Source organism: Ammospiza caudacuta, chromosome 2 (assembly GCF_027887145.1).
Source record: "Ammospiza caudacuta isolate bAmmCau1 chromosome 2, bAmmCau1.pri, whole genome shotgun sequence".
NCBI classification, from domain to species: Eukaryota; Metazoa; Chordata; class Aves; order Passeriformes; family Passerellidae; genus Ammospiza; species Ammospiza caudacuta.
The window spans coordinates 116,766,954-116,793,291 of NC_080594.1; the positions used below are offsets into that span (position 1 = coordinate 116,766,954).

Consider the following 26,338-nt stretch of genomic DNA (forward strand, 5'->3'; position numbering starts at 1 on the left):
TGCCTCTTTTTTATTTGATTCTGCAGCCTTCTAGTGAGGTTTACAGAATAATTGCCATTACATGTGAGTCCAGGGGTCTTATTCTTATTCTTATTCTTATTCTTATTCTTATTCTTATTCTTATTCTTATTCTTATTCTTATTCTTGTTCTTATTCTTGTTCTTATTCTCATTCTTACTCTCATTCTTTTATTCTTATTCATATACTGCTATTATTTTTATTATTGCTATTATTGTTATTATTTTTATTATTACCATGCTACATCCACGTTAAGATTCAGTTCCTGGGTTTTTTCCCTGTGGAATGTTTCTGCCTGAGAGAGTTAAAGCTGCTCCTCTTCCCTGCACAGGCACATGGAGCCCATATGCCTGCAGCCAGGGATAGAGAATGACAATTAAATAGGTCAATGAACGAGAGTAACCCTCCAACATGAATGCAAATAAATCTCTACTTGCAGCAGGACCTGATGGCTCCAGAAGCAGTTATTTACATGTTGAAGCATTTTGGAGATCTGGGGCATGGCTTGTACTTTGCCTGGACAGAAAATAGCTACCCTAATTTATCCTCAACCCTTAGGAAATATGAAAGGAGGAAAAAAAAAAAAAGTATGACTGACGCAGAGCTTCATCTTTCCTCTGAATCTGTAGAATTGTCTTTTCCAAGCAATACCCACAGCCTAATCTTTGTCTGATAATTGCTTTTTGCTGCCTTTTTTTTTGTTTAATTGCCTTTGTTTCTATTACTTGAGCACAGAGGAAAGGTCTTTCCTGACAAAAGCAAAGCCAAGCCAGTTAGAAATGAAAGGCTGACACATTCCCTGGGATGACAAACTGGAGTCACGAGCCTGATGCACCGTGAGATGAAAGCTGTTTGTGTGTGACAATCAGGCAGAAAGCAATTTCTCATAATTGCAGCACCTTCATACATCAAGGTACAAACAGTGTTATTCACAGTCTTACAAACAAATAAAACCAGAATCCAGCAGCACCTTCTTTTTGGAAAAAAAAAAAATAAAGGAAGAAGGAGGGAAGGGGAAGAAGCAAAAGTAAAACTTTGGCTCTTTCCTCCTGTCCAACTCTGTAAGGGTTAAAGGTTAACCCTTACCCTTAAAATCTTACTGCCCTGAAGAGACAAACTCAGTTTTGGACCACTATTTCAGCTGCTTACTATTCAGCAGGGGCAAAATTGAGTCAATTTTTGAAACGTTGGGGTTTCATATCAAGGTAAATAAATGGCATTTTTCCTGTCTACATTTTCTTGCCAGCTCATTAGTACAGCCCAAACTTCATTACTGATCATTCAACCCACTGTGGTTAGTGTTTTAGTGTTTTGACAAAATTCTCTGCTATTATAACATCTTAAATACCAATATATAGGCACTAAAATTTAAGGATTAAGTTCAAAGGCTAAAAAATTGAGAAAAATAAACAGATGCACAAAATACAGAAAACCCAAAGTAGCAAGGTATGGACACTAAAACACTATGGATGACTCATTCAGGGATAGATAGCCCCGGCATGAAATCATACTTTACTTTTAATAAAACCTCCAGGGCTTTCTAGGGTTACAGCAGAAGCAGCTGAAGGTATTCAGCATCTCTTTCCTCCTCACTCAGCCTCATGGCAATATCTGGTCCAAAGAGTTTGGTGCACAAAGGAAAGCCTTTTATGATCTGCATCACATACTCTAGGCCAAACTGGAAGGTGATGAGATGCCTCCTGTAAACTACAGAGGGAAAAAAAAAAAAAAAAATTCTCAGACTATTAGAAACAGAATTTTGTCTAAAACATACATCTGCCATGGTTCGCACACTCACAAGACAATGCTTTGTCCCCAGCCTTCAGACATGAGCAGAGTCATTTCTTGGATTTTGAAAAATGTTTTCATCCCTAGTCACTGCAATTTAAAAGCTGCCAGAGAGTCTGATATCAAGAAAAAAATCACAGATCATTAGTCAGCTCTGGAAACTCAAAATGTGACACCTGACTCCAAGCAAATTCCGTTTTTTCACATCATTCTAGCTCAGCTGCACTAGTGATGACAGGAACCTTCTCTGAATTACAGGTGATCTGAGCCTCTGAACACCCCCTGCACATCCCTGCCCTGCCTCTCCCACCCTCCCAAACCAATTCTGAAAACTGCAAACTGCAAATGCACTTCCATCCCCTCACATTCCCACTGCTCCTGCCCCATCCTCTCCCACAAGAAGGTGAGGAGCACTCAGAGCCAGCAGGACCCTCTGAAACAGATCCAGGGCAAGCATCAGAGCTGGTTTAAAAAGTAAATTTTAAGCTCATACACCGAGTTTTTAACCCTACTGTGAAAAATGCGTGTTTTATGACTGGCTTTTTGCAAATATTCAAATGAAAATTATATGTGTTGTGTTAGAAAGTTATACTGTATTAATTTTCTTAAGTAGTGTGTTAAATATAGTCTTAGGTTATACCATAATGTTAAAATAGAAACTATGCTATGTAGGATACCTTTTTTTTAAAGAAAGGACTCGCACTGAGACAGCAGCCACAGGACACCCAAATCTTTCAGAGAAAGAGAATTTATTGCTTCATTATCAGGAGAAACGAAATTCTTCTGGCCTCGCTCAGCCATGAAGACACCGTCAGGATTCAGAGGAAGAAGCTGACACTGACCAGACAGAATCCTGAGTTTGAATGGAATTTATGCATCATGTATGAGGTGTATGAATATGCAACAGGCTATTGTTTTTAAGGGTTAATCTTCTGTTAATGGGTGTCCATTTTTGGGCTTATTTTGCCTAGAAAGAGGTACCCAGACTCTTTGTTTTTTATTGTCTCATATTGTCCTAAATCCTAATTGTCCAAATTATCATTACTCTAATTATATTACTACTTTTATAACCATTTTATTACTATAAACCTTTTAAAAATTTTAAAACCAAGTGATTGGCGTTTTTCATACGCCCAGGAGCAGAGACATGGACAGGAGCTCCTGAAGGGCCTCCAACCCTGGAAAATCTCTGTCAGAGGGAGCGGGATCCGTGTTTGGGAGAGCAGCCCCGATGGCAGCAGGACATCCCTGCTCCCTGCCATGGGGACAGCTGCAGCACCTGGCCTGGGAGGCTGTAATTCCAGAAATACACCCAGGGCTTCTCAGCACTTCTCCTCCAAACACTCCACACTTTGATGAGACAAAAACACAGGGTAATTTATTTTATTTTCACACTAATCTCGTAAAAGACACAACCTATGATGCTGAATATAAAAACAAAGGAAAACCTAAGTGTGTGCAGAAATTAACCTGGATTAGGTCCACTTCTCACATTTTGCTTAGAACAACTGTGGTTTTACCTCCCTCTTCTAGAATATTTACACTAATGAATTCACCCAAATTAAAATACTTTTTGCTGTCAAAAAAAAACCAAAACAAAAAAACACATATAATATATACTATATAATATATACTATATAATATATACTATATAATTTATACTATATACTATATACTATATACTATATACTGTATACTATATAATATATAATATATAATATATAATATATATTATATAATATATATACACATATAATAACCTTTAAACACCTCAGAATTAGTTATCATCTTCTGTAGCATGTCACACCTGAATAAGTTACAAACAAAAGCCGCTGCACGGGGCATTGCTGGTTCTGGAGTGGAAATTAGTAGAATGAGCACCTTTCAGCACTCTCATTTCTGCTTTTTTTTCTGCATTTGGAGAAGTTGGCAGCCTCACAGGGACATACATCCATTGCACTACCATAAACTCCTGAACTTCCATCTGTTTTTAAAAGCTCCAGCTGACCTACATTTTATGTTATGGATTGGTTGGAGCTTATAGAGTAGCACGAGCAAAGCAGGAGTCTTGCTGCTAACCACATATTACAAGAAATTAAATCTTTCATCAATAATATGTCCCATGGAAAAATCAAGAGTTTTTAAGAGAAAAACTCTACACATACAAAACAGAAAAAAAATATATATGCACTTTAATTGGATTATGAATACCATCCATTTGATTAATTTTGATTTCATGGACTAAAAAAAATCAAATGTACACATTAAAATTATTTGAGGTTTACAAAAAAAAGGATGAACTTTGATTCACATTTTCAGGAGTGTCCTGGTTTGATGAGGAAGTGAGTCCATACACTAAAGTGAGTCCATACTAGTCCATATACTAAAATAAGGCATCAGAGTCATTCATCATTTTGGGAATCATGTATTTTTGGAATTATCTACAGAATTATTACTGAAGCAAGGTGGGAAGCAGCAACTCATCACAAAAGCATGACTTCCCTACAGGTTTTCCACCTTATTCTGAGGCAGAGAGAAAACTCAACTCTGAGTTTTGGAGGTGGATTTTTTTTTTTTTTTGCTCAGTTGTGTTCTTGGCATATTATTGCATATATATCTTGGCATATTATTCTTGGCATTTGGTTATGTTCTTGACCAGCAAGAAGTCACTCCAGAGGCCAATGGAACTCACTGAGGTGAGGAAGATCCAAGCCCAAGTCCTTGAGCTGGATCAAGAACCTCAGCTTCAGTCTCACAGAGTTTCAAGCGCCCTGGCCACCACTCAGCTGGGCTTTCCCTCTTCCTAACTACAAAAATCCTCCACCTAACAAATCTCCTGCATGAAAATGTAGCCAGAGGAAAATTCAGCGAACAAACAACAAGTTTCTACTCTGCTGCACTGCCATTTCCCAACAAAGAGAGGATATTGAGAATTTCCAGAGGGATTTTCATTACAGGCTCATCAGGAGGCCCTCTGTGTTAACAGCCTTTTTCCCTTGTATTTTTTACTCTGCACTGGTTCATTTCCCAGTAACAACTGTAACTTCTTTTGACATTTTCTGTCCTTCTTTACAATTAGGTTATTCAGCTCTTCAGTGAAGAGGCAAAGGGTAAGCTATGGGCTGATTTAAGCTGGCTGACTCAACTGGTCTAATTAGACAGGAGAAATTTGGTAGTAAAAGCAGCTGCTTCCTCCACAAACTGGAAGTCCATCAAAAGAAATGAGCTGTTTTAATGGCCTGAAGACTCATGTGTATCATTAGTAAGAGAGACACACTTTAAAAGTGCTGGTCTTCTCAAACCCTTCTAATTAGATGTCTCTGTAAACCATATTCCAGTGCACATCTTCTCTCCCAAAGTCAAGACAACATGTTTCCATTTCTTCCTGACCACCAACTAAACTGACAAGGACATTTCAGAAAAGTGTTTGGATACATTACCAGAAAATTCAACTTGTCACTTGAGGTTCCTTTATTCCCTTATTATAACTTTGTATGTATATACTTTACTCCTGTAAGTTGTTTATCATTGCTACCTTAACACATCAGTACACACAGGAAATAAAGAGGAGATAAAGATTCCAGGGTGTTTACACAGTTTTCCCCACAAATACTGTCATTTTAAATGAAATAACAAAGACACACAGCCAGAAGAATATCCATGTCGCCTCAAAACATGCTTTGATCCTAAAAATCACAGGCACTGTCCTCACTCAGCCCCTGCCAAACACCACAACACCACTAAAATCAATACAGTGGCACAGAGCTGTGCTGGCTCAGGAGCTGCCACAGGCTCAGGGATCAAAAGCAGGGACTCATGACAGCCTGGAGAAAAGGCAATATTACACCACTCAAAAGAGTGGAAGATGGAAACCCTCCTTGTAGTAACACTGATCTATCAGGAACTCAGAATATCAATTTGGGGTTTATTTTAACCAGCTGCAAAGAACTTTGATGTAAACATTAAAAGTGAGCTGTTCTGCTGGGTTTGGCTGGCACAGAGAAAATTTCCTGCAGAAATTCAGCCCCCAAGGAGCAGTTCTGGAGCAGAATTGGTCACAGACTGAGTTTTGGCTGTTGCTGGCAGGGCTTGCACCATCTCAAGGCTTTCTTTTCTGAGAGTGGCCTGGGGTGTGCCAGAAGCTGGGAGGGGACACAGGCAGCTTGGCTTCACTCATTAAACCACCCTGATCTTCATCTTCATCATTTCCAGCTTTTGCTCTCCCCTGTTCTGGGGGCATGGAGGGGCTGAGAGGATGCTGAGCCACAGGCCAGGGCCACCCCTCCACAGCAATTTCCCCTAGGAAATGTGGAAGTTCACTTGTCTGGCACCTTTGGGATGAAGTTCATCGTACCTCACAATCTGCTGACCATCAATGAAATGTTTTGCCAATAAAAGGAGCCCAGGTTGCTATATAATCTGTCCATGTGCTCTTACACAGCAGGAACCTGCACGGATTCAAAGGAGTGGCACCTCTGCTGTGAGAAAAGATCTGGAGAACTGGGCTGATTCAGCCTGGAAAAGAGAAGCTTTGGCTAATTGTGGCCTTCCAGTGCCTGAAGGGAGCCAACAAGAAAGATGGAGAGGGTATCTTTAAAAGGGATGGAGTGACAGGACAAGGGGGAAATTGGCTTCAAATTAAAATAGAGTAGATGGAGATTAGATATTAGAAAGAAATTCTCAATGTGAGGGTGGGCAGGCCCTGGCAAAGGGTGCCCAGAGCAGCTGTGGCTGTCCCTGGATCCCTGGAATATCCAAAGCCAGGTAAGACACTGGGGCTTGGAGCAGCCTGAGACAGTGGAAGGTGTCCCTGCCATGGCAGGGGATTGGAACAAGATGATTTCTCATCTCCCTTCCAACCCAAACCATTCTGTGATTCCAGGAATGTGTTCTCTGTTTCTCACTACTGTGAGACACCTGAGGAAAAATTTGCTCTACTGCCTATAGATACAACAGCTCATGCAATCCATGTTTTTTTTAAAATACCTCAAAAATAAAAAATTATTTTACCTTAAAATAATTTCAAATCTCATTGTCACATGAATTATACACCATGGTAAAGCAACTGTGGTCTGCCAGGCCACAGACAATTCTCAGGGCAGCATGTTCAGTGCCATATGGGCAATGCAAAAGTTCAGGGTTTTGAAGGGATTTTTTCCTAAGTGCATGTGACAGAACAAAGCACAGCAATAACAGCTGTAGCCTGCGTGCAAATGGAAAAATAAGCACCTCTAATATTGTTGGTTTTCATTTCAGTGCTGGCTAAATGCTTTTGATCATTGTGGGCAGGTGATGAATGCACCACCTGTGTCTTTTTTTGTCCCTGTGCCAACAGGTGAGATTACTTTATCCTGACAGGGGCTGCAGCAATCTGGCTAATGGCACGAGTACAGAACATTGCTCTGTTACCAGATCACAACATTTGCAAAATATTGCCATGTTTTTAAATCCCTGTGTGTATGTGTTAAAACTGAGTCACTGCTCCACTTCCAGTGAAGACCTGAGTGGAACCCAACTCTCTGCTTTTAAACTCTGCTATAAAACATGCTGTCCCCAACAGATGAGCTTCTGCCTCTGTACTTGTGATATCTGCAACAGTTCCTGTGCATTTACAGCTGCTATTAATGCTAGCACAGCAGCCCCCACATGCCCTGGTCCCACATTCTTAGTCTACTGACATCAAATATTAAGCTCAAGATCTTGGAGCAGCGACAGGATCTTCCCTACTCAATTCCTGTCTGTCTCCCACACCCTCCATTTATTTGTTGATGATAAATTGTCCTTATACAGCTGAAGGGTTTGCTGCAGTTCCCACAGCACTGCCCTTCAGTCCCTCATATGCCACCATGATATTTTCTGAAAAATCCCCTTTGACCAGGATTTCCTCCTGGGAAGCTAAGCAGCCTCAGAAAGGAATGAAAACAATAATTATCTGATTGTTGCTTTGGAATGTGGCTTGGACATTGTTTACCAACAGGTGAATGTTTCATTGGTTTCATGTGAATTGTTTTTAATTAATGACCAATCACTGCCAGCTGTGTTGGACTCTGAGGAGTCAGTCATGGGTTTTTATTATTCATTCTTGTAAAACCTTCTGTCTGTATCCTTTCTCTTTCTTTAGTATAGTTTTAGTATAGCAATATAATATAATATAATATAATATAATATAATATAATATAATATAATATAATATAATATAATATAATATAATATAATATATATTATAATATATACTATAATATAATAATATATAATATAATAATATATCAGCCTTCTGAGAACATGGAGTCAGATTCTCAGTTCTCACCTCGTCCTGGGCACCTCACAAACATCACACTCATATGTCAGTAAGGCAAAGGTTACAGAGAGTGGTTTATTCTAAACAGAATAAAAATTAAAATTTGGTTTTGCCCACAAAAATCCCATCACCTGTTATGTTAAAATAATGCTTGGGGAAACTGCACAAGGCATGCTCTGGTGGAGGGGTGTTTGCTGAACTTAAACCAGAAAGTACCTTCAGAACTGATGCAGAAGCAAGGTCAGAGAACAGGGCATGAGTCCCAAAGTAAATAAACCCCAAAAACGTGCCCTGGTCTGGTGGAAACAACATGGATGGCTCCAAACCAGACCCTGTCCCCATGAATTCCAGCAGAGCTGTTCTGTTTCTGTCCCAGCAGAGCAGGGCCAGCAGAGGCTGGGGTCACCCTGGACATCACCCCTGATGGTGCAGAAGTGTCTGCAGGCCATGCACTTGAGGAGAACATGCAACTGCCTTTGGGGAGGTTCACAGCTGTCACTTTTTCCATCTTGCAGAGCTGCAAAGAAAATGGTGTAGGAGGATGGCTCAGGATTGCTCTTCTCAAAGGCTCCCTCTTGAAATGGGTGCCTACGCTCTAATACTGACTAAGCTGCTGGGCTTTGCTCCTGATCTCATTAGATAATGATACTGCAATACAAAAGGAGAGGTTAATCTTGACTACATCCCCAATCTCCTTTCCTTGTGTACAGCTGTAAACACCCTGGGAGCATTTGGAGCCACCTCTGTGGGTTTAGGGTCAGCACTTGCACAGAATGGGTGGGGGAGCTGGAGCAGGGACAGGTGGGACCAAATTCTGAATGGGCAACTCACACCAACCCCGGGTGTGGGAGAGCCAGTGTGGCCAGCAAAAATGCCTTTACAGCTCTTGTCACCCCCATCCCACTCTGTTCACCCTGGGTATCCCCATCCCACCCTGCTCACCCTTGTCATCCCCATCCCACTCTGGTCACCCTGGTCATCCCCATCCCACTCTGCTCTCTCTGGTCACCCTCACCCCACCCTGCTCACCCTGCTCACCCCCATCCCACCCTGCTCACCTTTGTCATCCCCATCCCACTCTCCTCACCCTTGTCACCCCTATCCCACTCTGATCATCCCCATCCCACTCTGCTCACTCTGGTCATCCCCATCCCACTCTGCTCGGTGCAGGGGTGAAATGACCACAGTGCACTCTGCTCACAGCTCTGAGATGTGCCAGGGGAACACAGTGGATCCTCCCCAGGCTGACCACAACCAGACAATTCCCTCCCCAGCCCATTTCTCACACCAGAGGTGCTCAGGGAAGGCAGAAGCAGCCACAGGGGAATGTGGACACCCAGCATGTGCACAGAGCTCTTCCTGGCAAGATCCTATAGCTTCCAGCTGTGCATCTGCAGTGCTTTTATTGGCCCTCCTGGTGCAGTTAAGGAATGTTTCTAGTCCCCAGAAAAACCCGCCAGAAGAACATCTCCACCATTTCCCTGTTCTCTGCACCACTCTCTTGGTGGCTTTTGCAAATCAAAACACATTATTCCACTTAAAACCTCACTATTTTCCTTCTGAAATCCAAGAGACACAACTCCCCCCAGTTTTCACCAGCAAACCACTGTTGAGACAAACAGAAGTAGCAGCCATTTATCTGGCACATAAACATCCTCTCCTTTACACCCAGCAGGAAAGCAAGCTCCAGAGATGCTCAGCTAATGAGGAAATTCAGACAATGATGTTGTTTGCAGCTATAAGGAGGCAAAATAACCCAGACAGGTCTGAATTGGACCCACCACTGCTACACATGAGAGCTCCAACCAATTCCTACAACTCCTAAAGGAAGCAAGAACAAAGCACCAACAATCTGATTACCAGGGAAATGACTGGGAGCAGAAAATTACTCAACTTATGTAATGTAATAAGTCCCCTATTGAAAAGCATCTGCAAAATGCTGCCATTTCTTCATGCCATTCCTTTCACCACTCAGATAAAACAGCTTCCATTTTACATTCATTTTTCCTGCTATTTTAGCCTGTTATGCTGTTAATCCAGTAGCAACAGACCTGAACCACTTCTAAGCAACTGCTACTCTCTTGCTTTTCATTTAAAAAAAAAGAAAAAAATCAGGTTGCCGCTGCTTTTCCATAATTACATCATATTGTCACTACAAAGGAGGAGAAGGAATATACACCTTGCTTAAAATGTTATCTTCAAAGTGTTTGTTGCAGTGATGTGCAGCCAGTTTTAGTAGATAAATAAATATACCTGAGTGTATGTGCATACATATATTTAAATATGAGAACAGAAAACCTATAAATATCTATATATAACCTATATATACACAGATATATCTATATATAGATATATATAGATAAATATAGATAAATATAGATATAGATATAGATATCTATATCTAGATATAGATATATAGATATATGGATATATAGATATATAGATATATATGTGGCCTGTGTGTATATATACATTCACTCATATTTACAGGTATCTATATAGGTATATTAAATGTACATATATTGAACATATTTATATCTAGAAAGACAATGCACACACAATATATTTGTGATACATTACTTTTAGTGTTCTGATGCTTTCAGACACATCTATATGGGATGGTTTCTACTGACACATTCTACCACTATATAAATATGCCCTGAATGTTGGTGACATTCAACACAGACATTTAAAATTAATTTCATTGGCTTCTGTAATCTTTAGAATGTAGTTTTAGCAGTGAAACATACAAATAAGTGAAAAAGTTCCTTCTGGGTATTAGCCCATACCCTTCCCTTATCAAACTTTATTAATTTTTGTTAATTTGGTCCAAAATGTTCTACCATAAGACAACAGCCCTGGCAGAATGCTGATACCTGTTCCTTGGCTAAACTCTGCCCATTGTGTCATTGCAGTGATTCTAACATTCCATTGGGCCTGTACTTTTAGAGCAGCACAGTTTGAGCACCCAAGAAGAATTGTAGGTTGGCTTTGAAGTTATTTTTATTTACTGTAAAACGTGTGCCACCCTTTGTCCCAATTCACTTTGCTGCAGGAGCTTATTTTTACTGCCTGTCAATAAGAATCAAAAGATGAGTGCTGAAATGTCACAGCCATGCCCTATATGGGAAGGCCTGCTTTATTTTTATTTGTTTGGTCGATTTTATAATGCAAAAAGGATGCATGGGATTCAGGAGACCGATGCCCGTATTTCTGCTAGGAGACTAAAGAGTAAATCTGTTAAGTATTATCATGTATATTCAGAAATTTCATCTTTTTTTGGTGTTCCCAGATGTCAACCTACTGCACAAGGCACAATCATCCTCCATGGACACCAAGTCTGACACTGACCCTGGGGCTCAGGGACTGGTGAATACTTCAGGTTATGCATTTCTACTTCAGGTTATACATTTCTCCTTCAGGTTATGAATTTCTCCTTCAGGTTTAATGCATTTCTCCTTCAGGTTATGCATTTTTCCTTCAGGTTTAATGCATTTCTCCTTCAGGTTACAAATTTCTCCTTCAGGTTATTAATTTCTCCTTCAGGTTATGAATTTCTCCTTCAGGTTTAATGCATTTCTCCTTCAGGTTATGCATTTCTCCTTCAGGTTATTAATTTCTCCTTCAGGTTATGCATTTCTCCTTCAGGTTTAATGCATTTCTCCTTCAGGTTTAATGCATTTCTCCTTCAAGTAATGAATTTTTCCTTCAGGTTATGCATTTCTCCTTCAGGTTTACATCATCATTCTCCCAGGCAAGAAATCAAGTATCAAATCCTCCTTCAGGGCTGTCTGTCAGGCTCCTCTGAGTGTTTGTGATAGAGCAGCTCACACATATTGTCATAACTCAGCCTGTAAGACAGCCGGAGCTGATTTATTATAATCACAAGTGCAGCAGCTCCATCTCCTATTTGCAGTCACTGAAAACTTTCCTGAAACTGGTTAAAATGTGCCCAATGTGAGTTCCACTTCAGTGATGATTTATACCACAGGAAAACTTTCCATGGGCTCAAACAAACAACTGGCCAGCCATATTATTTATTTTTAAATTCAAAGCTTAGAAAAATCAAATCAGCCAAGAAGGTCTAACAATGGTCTTTGCTCAATTATGTGATAAGAGGCCAGGCAGAGTGGGCGCAGAGAGTGAGCTGAGGCTCAGAGGACTCAACCCATTAAATTGGGCACTCTGAAGATGCTAAAATGGAAAGGACAGGGCTGCTGTTCCTGGAGGAAATCCCACCAAGATGTGTCCCCAAAGAAATTGTGGAATGCTGAACTTTACCATGGCATGCAGGGGGAACAGGAGTTTGGGGTGGTGTAGAACCAGCCATGGGGTGGCCATGGCAATTACAGAGGGACAAACATCCATCACAGCACACTCAGGGGACCTGCCAAAGGCAGGGAAAGGCATGGATCACAGGCTGAGGAGGCACAGGCCTGAGAAAGCAGGTGGAAATGGGGATTAAAGGGGCCAGAGACATGTCAGGAGGCAGCTACCCCGGTCTGGCAGAGCTCCTCATCCCTGCAGCCCCAGCCCAGCCTCCTCATCCCTCCTGCCCAACACTGCTCCCAGATTTCTCTGTGGGAATGTGTCACCACATTTCTCTCCACAGAGAAAAGCAAGGCACAATTCTTCCCAAGAATATTTCTGGGATTCACATTCTCTGAACCTCAGAGAAAGGAAAAACAATTCTTATCTCATTTACTGCTCCTGTGTTGTTCACAAGTGGAATGCATCATGGAAGACTGTTTACCTGAAGGGAACTGATAATTGGATTCTGGTGTGTTTTGATTCACTGACCAATTGAATCCAAGGGTGTGTGGGGCTGACAGTCACGAGATTCTGTGCAGTTGAGTGCTTGGCAGATTCAGTTTAGATGTAATGTAATGTAGTGTAATATCATATAGAATAATATAGTATAATAAAGTAATTAATTAGCATTCTGATATGATGGAGTTCTCCTCATCATTCCTCCTCTTCATCAGGGGCATAAATCTCTATGATAGGAATGCCTTCACCTCTGTGAGCTCATGAGCAGGAGACACCACCATGGACCCAGTGGTCAGCAGCAGAAATTTTTCCACATCTGTTGCTGGAGCAAGAGGTTGAAAATCTGAGGGGTTACTGGAGATCCAGGTGCCAACAACTGAAGGAGACCAAAGTCTGAGGGACTGATGGGATGGACAGCATGTCCAAAACCCACTGGTGGAGAGATCTTCTGTGTGTGTTTGTGTGCAAGCACAGCCAGCCAGAGAGGAGGGATGCCAGGGAGGCCCTGGGGCTGCTCAGCTTTGCCCAGGTGTGATCTGTGTTTAGGAGATCTCTGTCCTCCTGCTGCTCCATCCAGCTGCATGGATGCACTGCCTCACCACCAGCTGCACTTGCAATTCCAGAACCAAGGCTGCTGCACTCCAGGGCAGGAGGAATCCCCTCATTCAAAGTCCCACCATCTCCAGCTGCTCCTAACAGTTTAATTTTTATTACTTTCTAATTACTGTCATTATCATTGGACACTCCTTGAGAAGAACTCAGCAGTTCTGGTTACAAGACAGACTGACCCAACTCACTGTCCAAAAACTCTCCCATCATTCATCTTTCTATTTATCTACTGTCAATTTGTTCCTCTGGGGAAAATTCTTCTTCAAAAAATTCTGCAAGACTCAGGGTCACAATTAAAACCCATGGGAGTAACTTTTCACTGCCAGAGTAACTTTTCACTGCCAGCTGTGCACAGATGTGCCCCCCTGCCCTGTCCTTGCCTTTCTGGCTCACATTTCTCTGGTGGCAGCATCAGAGCTTCACCTCTGCAGGTGGAGAAGGAGATGGAACTCCATCCCAGACAGGCTTCAGCTTTATGAGCCTCAAACAGCATTTTAGACATCAGCCCTTGATATTCATATGCAATAAGCTGGCTGCAGTTTGTGGCTTTTTGACCCAGAAAAATAAAATGCTCTTCCTCTAATAGCAAATATTTAGCTCCAATCCCTTTTCCTTTAATTGGGTGCTCATTTACCCATTCCAGCCCTGCCATGCTGGTGTTATTAGAGCGCTTAATTTTCAAAGCACTTGAGGTAATAACTGCATCATGACTAAAAAAAAAATTATACTGGCCAGGCTTTGCTGGTGCAGCCCCATCCACCTGACTGCTTCAGAAGCACAAAACAGATGCAACAGGGCAGAATTTAGCTCCATTGCTTAACAAGAGTATTAAAAGCTTCAGTTTGTGGTGGTTTTTTTCCTTTAAATTTCATATTAACCAGGTGCATGGCTACATTTGAAACTTCTTTCTTCTGTCTTCTGTTTTATGTAGGCATAAAAGCCCACCCTCTAAAGCTCAGCAGGAGACAGAGCACAGGTCCATTCTCATTTACCCAGGAACCTGACCACTGCATATTCAATCTTCTCCTCTCTTTTGTAGCAGATGCTCTGCAATTATAAACAACATTTGTCATTACTCTAAACATGTGAGGCCGGAAGAAATATGATTCTTACACAAAAGATGCAGGCTATACATACTAGATGAGAGGCAGATGGTAAATTAGCTTGTAAAGCCAAGGTCTCTGCCATTTATTTTTATTTGGAACAGATACATAACCAAAAAAAAAACCTGAACAAACAAGCGGTTATCTCTATGGCTATTATGTAATTCCATGTAGCTCTGCCTGGTAAGAATCTGGACGGATTTATCCCTGTACCTCCTGAAGAAAATTAAGTCTGCAGAGTGCATCTGTTTCCCCCACAAATCAGCAGAGCCCAAATGAGCTGTGAATGGGAACAGAAGCCCAGCAGTGACAGGAAGGTGCAGTCAGGGCCTGCAGGGTGACTCGAGCCACATTGCAGCACACACCTCCACCACACATTTCCATTTCCCAGACAGAACTTTGTCTGTCTTTGCTCTGTCCTCCTTCCAGAGACACTTACACAGCACTGGTCCTGATGTATTTTATGCCACCCCTCACATTCAGATCAAATATTCCCTCTGAAATCTTCTTTCCTAAGCGACAAAGCGTCCACAGGCCAAATGAAACTCAAACATCTGCACCAAAGCACAGAATTCACAAGGGAGCTGCTTTCAAAATAATCATCAATGGGATATTTTAGCAGGCCTCCTTGCAGTTACTTTAGGAAGCTACTGAGCTTCAGAGTTACTGAAAACAGCCAGAACTGTTTGGCCTCCTCTGTCTGTGCTGTTATCCTTCTCCATCACACCTGGGGATGAACAACTTAAAGAATTGGTTGAAAAGGGCAGTAATTCTGCCATTCATGGTGTACTATGTATTCCTCTGGTAAAGCTGGTGAAAAAGTGAGTGCATTTGGACAATCTGGGGACCCTCAGTTTTTCCATTTCCTAATAGACTTTGATATCAAGAAGGAGATGTCTGTTAAAGATTGTTCATAGACTTTGACATCAAGAAGAAGTCTGTTTAAGCTTGGTCCTGGGCTTGATAAGGAACACTCTGCCAGTCCTAGGGACTAAAGTTCTGAATGTAAATTATTTTCACAGTAGAAAATTTTCCACATGGTAAGTAAGAGCTTGTGGGTTTGTTGTCCTTCTGTAGCAGTGGTGCTAACCAAAAATTGCTGGGTCCAAAGCTGGCACAGTGGGCAGGCAATCTGAACGACCAACACCTCAGCCTCTTGCTGTCCCAAGGCTTTTGATAAGAGATAAAAGGCCTTGTGCAGAAATTCCTGATACAAGATTAGGCAATATTAATTGCATGTGATTTCCTTTAGAAGGAATGCTTTAAAAAAAAGGGGTATCTTGTCATCTGACATGGATGACATGTTTCAACAAGATATTTTATCAAAGCTCTTAAATAAATGAATCCCATAAGAAGGTAGGTGGCCAGTTCTCTCAGATGCCTGCAGCAAAGGAATGGACTCTGGGCCCACTGACCCAAACTCCCAATTTATTTTTGACAAAAACTCAGCCTTATGTAAGATACATGTCCTTCTGCACCTCTCCAGATGCAAGTCACAGAGGCTCTGGGGTTAAAGCACCACTGGCTGATTTAGCTTTTGCCTCAAGGACTTTCATTTTGAAAATGAACACCCACCTTTCAGTTTGCAATGCTTTAATTACAAATCCAAATCAGTTCATTCCCACGTGCCAATCATGAAAATTTTGCTGGGGATCTCCTTGCATGTTGTTTCTTGTCTTGACTTGTTATTTTAATAATAACACCAAGCACTGTTTTCTAATAGAAGACAAAGTTATGCCTCCAAAGCTCAAAGGGTGCAGATGTGAATTATGAAGCAGCTGAGTTGAGTGAGGGCCTGCCACATTCTGAGTGTCATGTTCTGACTGTCTCCATGGTTTACCTACAAGAAAAATGCTACAGAGAAGTGTGAGAGGAAAATAGTAATAATTTCTCAGAGGATACAGAGCTGAGCTCTGAGATATTAAATCCCCATAGAACAAAAATCTGCCCTAAAGATCTGGTAAGCTCAGACCCCAAGAACTTCCAGAGGCACTTTCCAAAATGGCATGAAAGAAAGTGCACAACAAAAAAATGAACTTTAACAGCATTTTTACTCAAATTAGCTTCTGCTTTTTTCTGCTCTTGTGATTTCTCTTTCCTTTCAGTGAGGTTGTGGAAAACCCTGATGAACCATGTGATGTCTGAGGTTTCCAATTGCAAAATGCCTCTTGCTTGATCTCTCCTCAGCCTTCAGATGGATCTGCAGACTACAGAAACCAAAGTCTGCTTTGAAATGTGACAAAAGTACACCCAGATGCTGCTGCTTGTCATCTGTAACTCCTCAACACCTCAAGCAGGGCATGGCCACCTATGGGCAGAGGAGAAATCATTTCATCAAACCCCACTCAGCATACAGCAAGCTGTACTGAAGGGTGTCAGGGTGAGTTACAGCCAGCCCCCAACACTTTTTGTGAGAGATGGAAACAGCACAGACCAGAGCTCAGACTCCCAACAGCTCACTGTGATCACTTCCTGGCACAGGAATTCCAGAATGATTTAATTGGCAACTCTCTAAAACCGCCTTCCTCAGCCACAAGGTTTCACAGCAGCAGTTAATAAAGTTTATTGTATCAAAACATTAGCTAGAATAAAAAATAGTGAGGTCATTGTGATGTTTAGGTTTAACATACAATACAGCAAGGAGAATGAAGATGTTCTGCTTTAAGGCTCAGTGACCAAAAAGCCCTGAGTCAAACTCAAGGCACATTTCTATAAAAGCTCTAGGTCAAAAAATCCTCCAAACAAACAAAAAAAAACCTCAAACCCCAACAAAAACAAACCCACAAAAACAATGGATTCTGCTGGAAGGAAAACAAGTAATGCTGAAGTAAGGGCATACTCAGCTGGGAAACAGCAGAAGGCTCAGACAAAGGGGCTGACCAAGATTTGTTCCCAATAACCTCTATTTTACAGAACACATGCAAGAGGACACTGGGAAGAGTTATTTATCACTTAATAAAACACTGTGAACTACTCCAGTAACAGCAACTACTCAATGTATTTTTACCATCTTGACACAGCTTAAGTGTTAAAAGAAAAACTACACAGATTTTATCAAGGTTAAAACATGTGCTTAGAAACCCTCTGCTAAAAATCATGCCTCATTTTAATTAATTTTGCCAACACTTCAAGCCACTGAAAAGGAATCTACACAATATTTGCCTGAAAACAGCCTTTTACCAGTATTGCAGTTGGTTTCAGCTGGCCTAACTTGTTTATTCCTCCTAACATATGGATCTTAATTTGCACAAGAGATGAAAACAACTGTCAGACAAAGCAGGCAAAAAATGGTGGAGAACAATACAATCCATCTGGCAGAGAGAGGAGAGGGGGAAAAGAAGGAAAAAAAGAAGGAGAGGAAAGGAGAGGAAAGGAAGGGAGGAAGGGAGGAAGGGAGGAAGGGAGGGAGGAAGGGAGGGAGGGAGGGAGGAAGGAAGGAAGAGAAGGAAGGAAGGAAGGAAGGAAGGAAGGAAGGAAGGAAGGAAGGAAGGAAGGAAGGAAGGAAGGAAGGAAGGAAGGAAGGAAGGAAGGAAGGAAGGAAGGAAGGAAGGAAGGAAGGAAGGAAGGAAGGAAGGAAGGAAGGAAGGAAGGAAGGAAGAAGGAAGGAAGGAAGGAAGGAAGGAAGGAAGGAAGGAAGGAAGGAAGGAAGGAAGGAAGGAAGGAAGGAAGGAAGGAAGGAAGGAAGGAAGGAAGGAAGGAAGGAAGGAAGGAAGGAAGGAAGGAAGGAAGGAAGGAAGGAAGGAGGAAGGAAGGAAGGAAGGAAGGAAGGAAGGAAGGAAGAAGTGGCGGAAGGAAGTGGCGGAAGGAAGTGGCGGAAGGAAGGAAGGAAGTGGCGGAAGGAAGGAAGGAAGTGGCGGAAGGAAGGAAGGAAGTGGCGGAAGGAAGTGGCGGAAGGAAGTGGCGGAAGGAAGTGGCGGAAGGAAGTGGCGGAAGGAAGTGGCGAAGGAAGGAAGTGGCGGAAGGAAGGAAGTGGCGGAAGGAAGGAAGTGGCGGAAGGAAGGAAGGAAGGAAGGAAGGAAGGAAGGAAGGAAGGAAGGAAGGGGCGGAAGGAAGGAAGGAAGTGGCGGAAGGAAGTGGCGGAAGGAAGGAAGTGGCGGAAGGAAGGAAGTGGCGGAAGGAAGGAAGGAAGTGGCGGAAGGAAGGAAGTGGCGGAAGGAAGGAAGTGGCGGAAGGAAGTGGCGGAAGTGGCGGAAGTGGCGCGAAGGAAGGAAGGAGGAAAGAGAGAGAAAGGGAGGAAGAGAGGAGGAAAGAAAGAGAAAGAGAGAAAGAGAGAGAGAAAGAAAGAGGAAAAAAGGAAAAGAAAGGAGAAAGAAGGAAAGAAGAAGGAAGGAAACAGAGAGAAAGGGTGAGACAAAGGGAGGAGGAAAGAGAGAGAGGGGAGAGAGAAAGAGAGAGAGAGAGAGAGAAGAGAGAGAGAGAGAGAGAAAGAAAGAAAGAAAGAAAGAAAGAAAGAAAGAGAGAAAGAGAGAAAGAGAGGAGAAAGAAAGAGAGAGAAAGAGAGAAGAGAGAAGAGAGAAAGAAGAGAAAGAGAGAAAGAGAGAAAGAGAGAAAGAGAAAGAAAGAAAGAAAGAAAGAAAGAAAGAAAGAAAGAAAGAAAGAAAGAAAGAAAGAAAGAAAGAAAGAAAGAAAGAAAGAAAGAAAGAAAGAAAGAAAGAAAGAAAGAAAGAAAGAAAGAAAGAAAGAGAGGAAGGGAGGAGGAAAGAGAGAAAAAGAGAGAAAGAGAGAAAGAAAGGAAAAGAAAGGGAGAAGGAGAAAGAAAGAGAAAAAAACAAAGAAAGGAAAACAGAAAGAAAAAAAGAAAGAAAAAAAAGGAGGAAAAAAGAAAGAAAAAAAAAGAAAGAAAAAATAAAGAAAGAAAAAAAAGAAAAATCTCTGTCGGAAAGTGGGTTTTTGCTCGCTCCCGTTCTGCATCTCTCCCTCCCTCCTTTCCCATCTTAGCAACAGCGGCAGCGCCCGGGTTACTGCAGTGCATTGCCCGGCAGTAACCGCGCCGGCCGGGCGGGCATGCGGCACCTCCGGCACCGCACCTGCCCCAGCCCCAGCCCCAGCCCCAGCCGGGCCGGGCCCGCTCCCCAGCACGGATTAGCGCCTCATCCCGGCCAAATCCCCCCTGCCGCCCCCCGCCTCCCCTGCGTTCCGTTTGGGCATCTCCGGAGGGCATGGCAGAGGAGGGTGGGGGATGTTTGCAGTGAAGTCATACAGAGGATGCTGCGAAAAAATTAAATAAATAAAGCGGACGGCTAAATAAAAATAAAGGGCTCTGTCCGAGCGTGTGTTGCAGAGCTAATTCCTAAGACAGCACCGAAGCAAATCGGCAAAGCCCAGGCTGTTTAAATCTCCGCTGATGGTTTGACAGCGGTGAAGTTTCCATCTTATGCAGAGAGCGGCATTAGCATCACACGCGGCGCTGGGATCGCGCTGTTCCGATGACACTATCTCGGGCTGTGACGGCCACTCCTGGCCTTCCATGAATAGCAAACACCTGCCCAGGGCTCCGTGTTCCCCCCCGGACACCCCGGAGCCATCCGAGTGCTCCATTCCCCTCCTGCCGCCCAAAGCTGCGCAACAACAACCCGGACAGCAAAGATAGCACCAGCACCGCTCTGCTTTGCTTGCACGGGGTTGGAACCATCAGAACAAACCCAAAATAACAAGAAATTGGGCGTTTTGTGCCGAGCGTGGATTTCTGCAGTGAAAATCCCCGGTTTGCACGGTGCCCGGCCGGAGCCCGCTCCCTCCGAGGTTATCCAGACCAAATCCCAGCAGAGCTCGAACGCAGCGCAAGTGACTCATTACAGCCCTAAAAATAACAACCGAGAAATTTCCAACTAAAACGTTGCCTAATTAACCATGAATACTGAGAAGTGTGAGAGGGGAGGGAGGAAAAAAATAAAAGAAAAAAAAAAAGAAAAGCAATCCCTGAGTTGTTGTGGTGTTTTGCAAGCAAATTTATTACTATTTTCTTGCTGGATGCACTCAATTATATAGGCAGAATATTTCCATCTCCATCCTATATTATAGCAAACCCACCTAGAAAAAATAGAACAAATGTCCTTTCGTGGCTATATAGAAAGCATGTATCTTTTCCAAGTAAAGCTGAATGACTTTGACCCAGACAGAAAGCTCCAAAGTACTTTTCATGCCCCCTTTGTATATAGGGGGCTATACATAATTCATCCCCAAACCACAATTCAGATTATTTCATGGTGCTTTTAACAAAAATGACAGAAACCCGAGGCACTGACTTTTCCACCAAATCCTCTTGCAAGCAGTTTTCAGGAGTCCTAGTATGAAAACCTACATGTCTGTAATTTTTCTGTGAACTGATAAAACCAATTTCTGTGTTCCCATTTATATTTCAAAGTGCAGTTCAAATATACAGCTCAGAAACCAGGACTCACTTCCATCTCTTTCTCAGCCCTTAGATAAATGGCTTTGTGACAAGACAGTGAAACTTTGGCCATGTTTTGTTCCAAAACTCTGCAGATCTCGCTTTTCGCATTTAAGGATCCACGCTGGATCTAACACAGGGCTCTTTCTTTTCCCCTCCAAGCCAGCTGGGTCCCTCATCCTAAAAGAAAGGAGAAGTATCCTGACTAAGCAGCCCTATTATTTCTACCAAATGTGCTGAAGTTCCCTTTTTGCCGGTCCATCCTAACCTCATAGCAGTTCCTCCAGGAGCCCTGGGGCTTTCTGAAATCATGAACCTCACTGACCCACAGGAAACCCCCAGGACGTGCTTGAACGTAGCCTGGATTCAAAGGCTGAGACATATTTTCAGTTCTGGAAGATCCTTAACCTCGCAAGTCACTCAAAAATCCCTTTCCTTCAAACCTGAAGGAATATTGTTTCTACCTGTTGACCAATTCCCTGAAAGTTTTATGGGGAAAATGCCAAAGTCAGCTGAGACCTTCTGAAACTTTTACCTCTTTAACCTCTCCCAAATTCCCATGTTGGCAACAGCTCCTGCTGAATGGAATGGGTCAGATGGAGCAGCTTTGATCAAGGACTGACCTGCCATATTCCTTCCCTGTTAATCCCACTGACCTCAGGGGAAATTACAGCAGGAATTAACCAGCTCCAGAGTCACACCAATCTCTGCCATGAGTCTGATAAAACCTCAGAAGAACAGCAGCATTTATCATGTAAACCTTGGAATCAAAATGCCCCTCCCTATATTTAAAGAGAAAATGATATTTAATAGTTTAATTAAGCAGTTTAAGGCTGAGACAAAAATAAATGAAAAATTCCAATTTGAAGTCTACCATGGCTTCTTTAGCTTCTTTGTTGTTGACAAGCAATGCAAATTCACCTTTCTTTGGGCTTTTAATGAAAAGTAAAAGACATGACATACCATGAGTTGCATTGTCTGAACAATCAAGCTAAGCACAGAACACAATGGCAGCACTGCTAATTATTCCTCCTTCTGCTCATTTAGAGCCTAACCTTAACATTACTTTGCAATGCCATTTTTACTGAAGGGAATTGCTCTTCAGCTGAATTCCTGTCCAACATGCTGGCACAAATTGTCTTTGCAAGGAAACAGCACTTCTGCCTTTGTGATGCAACACTCTTGAAAGGTTTTAACTAATTCATTACAGTCATAGAGAATGATGTAGAAATAGTAGATTTTCTTTTCCAAGCTCCATTTAAGAATAGAAACACCATTAATTAAAAGAGATTTTTGAAACAGCATTCCTTATCTCTTCTTACCACAACCAGCACCCAAGAACAATGTGAACTGAGAGGCATCTCCTTCTTTTTTTTTTTCCCCAGCATGTTTTCTGCTACTCTTCTCATAAAAAGTGAATTCAAATATTTCACATTACAGCAATGAGAGAGACATTTAGCACAGGGAATCCACAAGGAATGCTGAACTGCAGCAACCACCAGTTGGAGGCACAATGCAGTGCCCAAGAGAAGGGCAATAAAGTCCCAGTTTCCCACTGGAACAGGCACCAGTGTAAGGTATTCAGAATAGTTTCATATGTAATCCACCAGGTTTGAACAGATATATCTCAAATTACACACAAAAAATCTTCTACTTGCAGAACCACTACAACAATTCAGAGTATCTGAAGTGTTTGGTTCCTACCTTCACTGGGGACTATTTAGGCAATTTGGTTTTCTATTTCTCTAATGGAAAATCTTTTCTCTTAAAACCAATATATTGAGCCAGTCCCTGGAGGAGGGAACGTGGCTGGGAGGAAAGTTTGGTTCTAGAAGGTTTCTATAACCTCACCAGCAACTCACTGAAACACTGAAGGAAGAGACCTTTGGAGGTCACCTGGCCCAGATTTCTGTCTAAGCAAGACAACTTCCACATTTTCAGCAGCTGGGTGTTTTGCCAGGACATTGTTTTGTTCAAGCCAAGTCACCCAGGCATGTCAGAAAATCTGAACAGGGGTTTTGGGTATAGAATCCCTCAATCAATCCTGGCCAGTGAGAAAGAGATTCAGTTAGGAATCCCAAGCTTTTAAATCTTAAATGAGACATTTTGGCATGGCTCCATTTCTTGGAGGACAAAAAAACCTTCAGTGTTTTGTGTTCATTCTGATAAGATAAAGAATAATTTTGAATGTACCAAAGCTGCTGCCAAACCAAGCTGTTCTCCTATGGACAATGTGGCTCCATGCAATTTTAGAAAGTAATTAAAAGAGGGCCAGTGGGTCTACACACAGTTTTGATGTTGAAAAACCCATTAAAGCATGAAATCTGCAGATCTTTCAACAAATGAATAATTGTATGCACAGCCTGTCCGCATACAGTAGCACTTTCATGGCAACAGCTCCAGAGCTTTTCATTCCACACATTTTTAGACTATTGAAGCCTTGGTGTTGTGATCATGATACAATTCACAGACAGCAGCCAAGAACTTGGTGAAACAATTTCGAGTGGGACCTTTAAGCCAGTGGATTTGTAGTTTCAGGGCCAGTGCAGGTACCAAGCATGGCTCAGGTGAGGGCTGCACTGGCAGGGCCTTATCTCTAAAAAGAACTGAAGCACACAATCATGCCAATTTACATTGCTGGGAGAGAGTTCCTCAAGGAAGGGCAATTATGGCATTTAGTACACAAAATTCTCCTGGAGATTTCAATAGTTTTCTCTTGGGCATACTTCTTTTTGCTGGCAGGAATTTACTGCATGACCTAGTTTTCCTTTCAGAGAGGAGCAGCCACACACACCAAAAAAAAAAACCCCAAAAACCTAAAAACTCTCTAGGAAACACATGGTTACACAAAGCCAGTGAAGGCATGAAAGGAATTGATGCCAAGCAGAGGAGAAAGAACAGAATCACCTATCAGAACTGGAATCAACCAAGAACCTATAGAGAAGAGAGCTGAATAATCTCTTCTTACTCCAAACTTCTCTTCTTTGAGAAGTGCCCAATATTTATAATTTTGGAGTGAACTCTTGCAGTGTGTATCAGCAAAGGAGAACCCAAAGAGCATCCTGGTCCCTGACTGAACCTCAGGATTCAGTCCCAGTGTTTTCATCACAGAAATTATAAGCTTTGAGAGACCCATCTAAGCTGTAGAGAAACCTAGAGCTCACAGCATTTCTTTCCAAACACAGCCTTTAAGGAAAACAGTTTTTATCCTGGTGCCTAAAGCCTTCTGAAATTCTGAGATACTCACTGTTCTGAAAGAGTACTGAAAAAAACAACCATCTCACAAAGCAGCCAATTGCAGGAGTAAAATAACAAAGCCTCCTCACTTCCCCCACCCCCATTTTAAACTCCTGCGTGCTCTACCCACCCTCAACAATAAATTGTAGACAAGGCAGGATCACAGGACAGATATTTGGCAGCACAGCAACACTATATTTACTTCAGATCCTCAAGAACGGGGAGGCAGAAACGAGCAGTTGTATGAACTGTGGATGGAACCTTGTTTTCCTCACCTTTCTTTCTCCACCACGGCCCTTCCTGGATGGAGTAGGACAGTTCTTTGAACTCAATGTTCACAGCTGGCCTGCGGGGCAGGTAGGAGAACCTGTGAGCTTCTGTCAGAGCATTGTCCACTTTTTTCAAGTGTCCATTGATGAGGTGGATGTCCTGGGTGTCGGTGCCGTTGGAGACCACCTCGTCCACAGAAACACACACAGACTTGGGCTCGGCCATGGTGCAACCAGAGCTGCTGCCACCCTGCAGGGAAATGGAGAAAGTTCACAGACTTTTGTTTGGGAACACGTTTCAAAACCTTCTGCGCCAGAATTGTTCTTTAAATAGCACAAAAATCCAGCTGTACTGCGCTAAAAGGTGAAAGAGGAGTAAAATAAATCAAGCTTTTGTTGGTTCTTTTGCCTGAGTCTTGACAGAAGAGGTAAAAGAGCTCTTGCAGCACATACAGTTCCTTTAGCACTAGTTTTTCTTTCAGATCTTGCACCAGATTAATACATTTATAAGTTCAGTCCCCATTGTATTTGGTTTCTCATGCACTCAAGGAATTTGGTTCTAGTTACTCTGATTCCAGGGCTTGGGACAGAGCTGAAGGGGGAAGAGCGCTGGCTGAACTATTATTTGTGCAGACATTTCAAAAGACAGCCACTCAAAATACCTAACAGCTCTTGCTCCTCTGGATCAGCCTATGCTTCTGTCAAGGTGAAATTATATTTCTGAGAATTTTCAAATGTACTATTTCATGCTTTATTTTCTCCTGCACTGCTAGTTCTGGAGACTTTGCCACCTGGGATGACAGTACAAGGTTTTTCTGGAGGTCTTTTAGGAAAGCACAATGCTTTGCACCCAAAATCCTTGAGTGCTTTCCATGCTTGATAGTGATAACTAATGGAAATCTTATCAGCTACATGAGCACACAAACCCTGCTCCAGTTCTTGCACCACTGACACTGTAAGGTCAATGTCCTGTGCTCACAGCCATCCCTCTTGCTACACTTTGCCTATCACAGCACTCTGTGCAATTCCATTTGGCATTTTTTGGACTAAACCTCCTTCCCCTCCCCTCCTGGCCATGACAATGGCCTTCCACCCATCTTTCTCCTTTTTTTATTATTATTATTTTTTTATTATTATTTATTATTTTATGGATTTTTTTTATTCCTTTTACCACCACAGGTGCCTTGCACCAATATGAGCAGGATGTGTGTAAGCTCAAGAGAAAAACAGTCATAAATTTTCTACAGCTAAAGAGAATTTTGAACAGTTCTGTTTAAAGGCTGTTTGCTGTCATCTGTTGTTTGGCGGATGTCACAAGCAGAGCCAAACATCTGCACAGTTGCCTATTAGGAAATTTAGTATTTTTGATGCAGATTTGTATTGGAAAGGACTCCTGTAGATGGCTGATGTGCCGGGCCTTCCATGCTGACACATAATACAAAGTCATGCCCTGGAAAGCAGATGTGCTGCACTACTTTTCAATGCATGAACACAGAGCTGCAGATCTTGCCACTGTTTCCCTCTATTTGTCCAATTCAGCTAAGAAGGGACACTGCCTCCTCTTGCCTGTGCCACTTCCATTTCCTTCTCATGGTTCCTGGTATTCCCATCTTTGCTGTAACAGCAGCCCAGCTCAGATCAGTCACTTGTCATGAATGCTGACAAAAACATTTAAAAACCTCCAGTCCTACATAATCACTGATGGAAAAAAAGTATTTCTGCTTAACCACTCCATAAGCTGGCATCTTCACATTCTTCACGCACAAGCCCCAAGTTCTGGATGAAAATAATCAGCTCTGCTTACCACATTTTCTCAAGAAAGAGATTTTAATCACGCTCTCACCTTACTTAGAGG

At 42.3% G+C, this 26,338-nt stretch overlaps 1 protein-coding gene across 1 annotated transcript in view; it reads right to left on the bottom strand.

The window, feature by feature from the left end:
• ABCG1 (ATP binding cassette subfamily G member 1) overlaps window positions 1-24,712 on the bottom strand; it is a 64,140-nt gene extending 39,428 nt beyond the window's left edge. Inside the window, exon 1 of the mRNA XM_058823791.1 lies at window positions 24,490-24,712. Within this exon, the coding sequence (XP_058679774.1) occupies window positions 24,490-24,709 (220 nt within the window). The 5' untranslated portion in view covers window positions 24,710-24,712. The remainder of the gene's footprint in view (window positions 1-24,489) is intronic.
• Between the last annotated feature and the right edge of the window lie 1,626 nt (window positions 24,713-26,338).